A 6,000-nucleotide genomic window follows, 5' to 3' on the forward strand; every position below is an offset into this window, starting at 1 on the left:
ATTACATATGTGTAGGTGGGATGGGTGGTCGTAAGGACAATGTCGCAGAAAACTTTTACCAAACTCTGCAGTTCCCGCTCCCCGCATTTACAGAGCATTTTAGCTTCTTTCAGCTCACTGTTTTGGTTTTACACTTTATTTTCTGACTGTTGGCTAAGACGTTTGCCATAATACTTAAAAGGTGGTAATGTGTCAGTGTTGTGTTTACAGCTTGTTACCAATTCTTTCAAGTGGCCAAAAGGTCATTTTGGAGCTGTAACAATTAGTCGATTAATGAATTAATCGAGCAATACGAAAATTATTCAGCATCTCTTTTTGAAAATTGAGTCATCATTTCGGTTATTCTTCAAGCAAAACTTTCAAATGTTCACTGGTTTCTAGTTATCAGATGTAAGAATTTGATGTTTTGTTTTTCATATATGACAGTAAACTGAAAATCTTTGGATTTTAGACAAACAGACGGATAAAACAACATTTTTTTTTTTTTTTCCGACAAAACAATTGACAAGCAATAATCTCCAAACGCGTTACTGCCTTAAATCGGTTATTGAAGGTTTGACAGTTCATTTAACGTTACAGAAGGACACAGTGTGCGTGTTGTATGTGTGAATGACTGCTCTCTCAATGCATTCACGATTGAGTTTTGGTGACTGAACACAGACGCTCAGGCTCGTCCCTGCCAGCCACTGCTGCAGTCACAGATGTGTTCAAATAGACCCAGTTAGACTGTTCTGTCATCCTGCTTCCTATCCTGATGTGATTTGCTTGCTTTAAATGGGGCCTGCTTACCTCATCCGTCTATCACATCCGTTGGTTTGACGTGGCGGCATCACTTTATCAGTACAGATACAGCAGCACACCAGGATGCTGTAAACAGCCGCAGAGCAGCAGGTTGGACTCTCCTAACTCAACTCGACAGGACAATGGTCAGGCGTTTGGAGCTGCGGGACATTTTTGCACTTACACAAGCTGGTACAATACGTAGGCCGCTGCACTGACAGCCAGCAGCAGAGCCACATAAGCTGAAAATGACTCTCACTTTTAGCTGGCTCATAATTAAAACAAACCATTCTCCTGTGCTCTTATTCCTTCATCTTCTCACCAACACAATCCACAGAACTTAACCACAGTTTGGAGGCCAAAGCGATGTGGCCTACACTCGGCTCCACACAACCATCTGGGGCACTGATCCAACTGGCCTATGAATGACACGCTATGACATGATAGCATCATAAATCATACTATAGTAAACAAGCAAAGAGTGATGATGGAGGGAGACTTTACCACACAGTTAATGACAGTGTAAGGTGGGCAGGCAATCCATAGCCACTGGTGTGGAGTGAGAAAATGAATACTATTGAATCACACGCTTAAACAATAGCTCTGAGATCCAGGCTTCATCCTCCACGTCCACATTAAACACCACATCAGCTTTAAAGAACTCTTTTGTTAGATATCTGGAGCACTTAGTTTGCTCTTTAACTCATGCAACAGCTAGTTCAAAAGGCCGGTACCTCATTGTAGAACTAGGTCCATGTTACACCCCTGAACCCAGACCCAGACTGCAGACACTGAGCTGTAAATACCAGGCCAAGAAAAAAAAAAAAGCTAAACAACTTGAGGCCCAAAGTCCTGGGTTTGCAAATTCCAAGCATTTTTTACCCTGCTAGAGCCACCTAGATTCACAGGGGGATACGACTGGGGCAGAGCTGGGATTTCACGGTAGAGGTGGAACGTAAAGCAGTCTGCTCTTTATCACTGTCTGAAGGCAGATTTCTTAGGAGATGTATAAGGGAAAGGTATGCACTATGAGAGAGCAATTTAAAGTAATAACCCAGACATTGCCAGGTACTGCACTGCCCTCCATCAGCCAGCAACAGTGTACCAGTCCTGTCAGTGAGGAGAGGAGCCTGGTGGCCTGCAAGCTCTCTTGGCCAGCACAGTTTTTTGTTTTTTGTTTTTTTTTTGTGGTGGATAAAGGATCTTTGGCTGACGAAAGTGGGGCTACTGGCCAGAGGAAGGGAGCAGAGAGAGCTGGGGGGTGGGGGCTCTGTGCTTTTTTTTTTTTTTCTAGTGAAAGGCCATTTCACTGCCTGCTGTTACCATAACAACAGGCTACAGACCAGGGGAGGCGGAGGGGTGCGTCACAAAGTTTCTCTTTTGGCTGCAAGACACCAAGCACTGGGGCTGCTATGGGACAACGATTATCAAAGTCCAAACCACAGAAGAAAAGGGGGCCATGCAGAAAATAGTTCCTCCACAGACGACCAAATAACTGCCCACTTCTTTTCCTGTTTAGTCACAGATTGTACAAGGGTATTTTGTGTTGTTTTTTCCACAAGAGACTGCCAGCCAAAGACTACAGGGCCTTTGCTACTTTTTCATGTTGACGACCAACAACCAGAGCTAGGAGACTTCTTAGATCAATATCATATTGATACTGTAACATGAAAATAGATCTTATATGCGGTTTTGGTTATTGCAAATGAGGATTTTGCTCAAATGATGTGTTTCCCTGGTCTCACAGCTGAGTGATGCAGTTTTCTGAACTTACTTGAACTGTTGTAACTGAGTGAGTGCAAAATAAATGCTTGTGCTTCTTCACACACACATACTCTACAGTCTAAAAACATTATCAATATGTCACGGTGTCAGCTCAGCGCAGAAACTGGACATTTGCAGACACGACTGACCAGTGTTGTTGTTGTTGTTGATGTTGAAGGTTACAGAGTAAGAATATGTTGCTGCAGGACATGACAACAACATGGGATCCACAAAGCTTGAGTGCAAGTGCCATTCGGGTCTCAGTTACAATGTATCCACGAACAGCTGAGCGCAGTTGGCTGCAACAAAAAGTGTCAAAACACCGCAGTTTGCATCGGCGCGGATTGAAAATGACAGCGGCGTTTTTCCACTTGAAGGGAGAAAACTGCGGCGTATCCCCACACACACACACACACACACACACACACACACACATAGACACACATAGACACACCGGTCCGCATTGGAGCTGTATACGATCTCAATTTTTACAAGTCATCATCTGCCCGGCAGGAGAAAACTAGGCCTGTGGCTATATTGAGCACCACCCTGCAGCCCTATTTCAGATTCCATTTAAATGCGACATGTGCCGTGTGTTTGCGGACCTACATGGGCGAGGAGCTGCGCAAAAACAAATGAGCTGAGATTAATTTTAGGGCTTTTCCGAGTCCGCTTACCTGCAGATGTTCCTGAAATCGTATCGGCAGTATCTGAGCCATTTCTGGAGGATTTCTCTGTCTGAAGAATCCGTGAGGAAGGAAAGGGGAAGGGGACAACAGGAGGAATAGAGGTGGTCTTGTTCTGTATGCGCCCTAAACGTTCCCAAAAGTCAAATATGATGGGCAGTAGTATGTAGTCTGGGCGGCTTGCGTTGATATCACACGAATCCAGTGACTGCTCCCATTCACTAGCCCCCCTACACCAGTCCTGAATCAAAAACTCCGCACCTCCGCTAAGAAAACTAGTCCACTTCAACTACTACTGAGCTCCGTGCCATAACCAGTTCTTCCTCGAGCCTTGTACGGATACGGGGTTGTCCTAAAATTCCGTACTGAGTAATTGTACATGATGACTTCACAAAAGCACTCAGTGTCTCGGATTTTTTTTTCTCCCTTAGACCTGTCAAAGAGGTCGGATGTGCAGTGTGTACCCCTCCGCCGCAGCCCCTTCCCCCTTCCTTTCCACCAACTTCGAAATCAGGGCTCGTGACAAGCGCCCCACCTTTGCACGATTTCTACAGAATAACTGACACACAATTTTTCCAAAAATATGTGTTGTTGCGTTGATGTCTCATAGCTGTGTAACAGAGAGGCCTGCTGACTTTACAAAGTCTTTTTCTATGGAGCTGAAACTGCATCTTTTTGAAGTGTACAGGATCTCATATGGCCCTCTACTCTCATCATCATTATCATCACCATCATTTTCATCATGCCTGGTGAGCAGCAGGCTGTGCACAGATGAAAAAATACACTCTTAATAGTTAGTTAAGTATAAAACAAACATTATTTCTGTCATGATTATGAAATGTGAGTTGGCAGCTGGTCTGAAAAATACTTCTCTTTTAACAGAGGCCTGTGCTCTACTGATGTGAGTCAGTGTTTCTCACAGGATGTGGCAAGCACAGACGTCATTTCAAATCAAAAAGATATTGTTCCAAAGGATTTGGCTTGCACAAAAAACTGTCGGAAGTTAGTAAAATGAAAGAAATAAACTTGTATATCTGCCAGTTAACAAAATAAAAACCTCTGGCCCGACATATCCCTGGGTCTTTCGGCCCAAGTCTGGCCCATATACAGTACTTCCACACCTGGGCAGATTCTGGCTGTCATCATTCACTATTGGCTGGAAAATTTGCTGTGTGTGTGTGTGTTCCAGAATTGGTCCACATGTGGCGGTAGCATCTGACAATCATGCTATGTGTGGGCCAGATTCAGGCCGTGGAACCGGGCTTATACTGGGCCAGAAGAAAACAAGCATGTGGCCCAAGTAGTAGTAGTAGTAGATTTATTTAGCTATCTGGGTCATTAATGCATAACAACATAAACACTTTGTAATTTTATTAATAAAGTGATCAGCAAATAAAGTTTCTTTTTCTTTATTTATTATTATGGAAACAGTTGTATTTACAATAGAAAAGAAGAAAGAAAGCAGAGGACATGTTCCAGGTAATTTAAATAGTGACAGAGCAGAGGCAATAAGTCTCCATGACATTATGTTTTATTAATTCAATTTTTGATTGAAAATCTGTGATCTGTGGCATCCTGCTGCCTATGGGGTTTAAGACACTGACCGTGTAATTGAATTGTCCCTGGTTCAATTCCTGGCAGGGATCTTTTCTGCATGTCACCCCCCCACCCCATTCTCTCTCTCCCCTCACTTCCTGTCATCTCTACTCTCACTGCCATATAAAGGTAGAAAAGCACAAAAAATCAAAATAAATTCTCTAACATAAAATGAATTTGGGTGGTTGTTACTTTTAAAGGGACTCTACAAGGTATGGAGGGTGAGCTGCTGTGCTGGTTGTTTAACATATCACTTTGTCATACCAGCAGTAATCACACAGAAGCCCCACACCCACCTGCTAAATTACACTGGCTCCAGGAAGTCATTTAGCACTCATTTACACCACTGGACTATGCAAATACAGCAGCTCGCACAAGCCTCTAGACTTTCAGCCTGCACTGAAATCTACTGCATAATATGATCAGACAACTTAGAGCTGTGTTATTACCGTATAAAAAACGAATATGTTAAAAAAAAAGTAAAAGACATAATATCTTGGCAATGTCAGATGTGCTAAGCTGAAACTGTATGATGCTCTCTCTATATGTAATTTCCTGACTTTTAGGTGACTGATGTAATTACAATTATATTAATCAACAATTTGACATAAAACAATATATTTTTTTAAAGAGATTTTTAGATTCAGTCCATTCAGTGGACAAAATTTCAATGGCAATTATTTAAAGTTGACCAGTTTTTTGTCCCTGTACAAGCCTGTGAAGAGAGCAGTCACAATCTGTAAATGATTGATTTCACCGTGATGTGAATGGATAACATTGATTATTTGTTTTTTGCGTACACTTATCATTCTGACTTGTAGTGTTCTGGCAGGCCCAAGATTTATGGTTTGGCCACAGAGGAGGTCGTCTCGCCCTGACAGGAAGCAGGTATAACCACCGGCATCTGGTCAGCGGCCACTCTGAGGCAGCTCACACACACACACACACACACACACACACACACACACGAACACATATGCACATACACATTCACACACATCTACTGGTGTCTCACTACAAACCCCCAGCTGACTGCACTGACCTTCTGACTGATGAGGATCCATAATAAGTTGAGATTGATTTTTAGGGTCAGGGTCCAGGTTAATAGATGGATACTGGTAAACATCAGTAAATATAGAGAAACTGTGGTAGAATAAATAAAATAAAAACAATG

The 6,000-nt window shown here is 42.8% G+C and overlaps 1 protein-coding gene across 1 annotated transcript in view; it reads right to left on the reverse strand.

Annotated features, from left to right (window-relative positions):
- cltcl1 (clathrin, heavy chain-like 1) overlaps positions 1-3,558 on the reverse strand; it is a 28,609-nt gene extending 25,051 nt beyond the window's left edge. Inside the window, 1 exon segment of the mRNA XM_087177948.1 lies at positions 3,222-3,558. Within this exon segment, the coding sequence (XP_087034074.1) occupies positions 3,222-3,263 (42 nt within the window). The 5' untranslated portion in view covers positions 3,264-3,558.
- Between the last annotated feature and the right edge of the window lie 2,442 nt (positions 3,559-6,000).

The sequence above is a fragment of the Seriola lalandi genome, unplaced genomic scaffold (assembly GCF_002814215.2).
Source record: "Seriola lalandi dorsalis isolate HSWRI2012SDOR001 ecotype SW California unplaced genomic scaffold, Sedor1 jcf7180002054664, whole genome shotgun sequence".
Taxonomy (NCBI): Eukaryota; Metazoa; Chordata; class Actinopteri; order Carangiformes; family Carangidae; genus Seriola; species Seriola lalandi.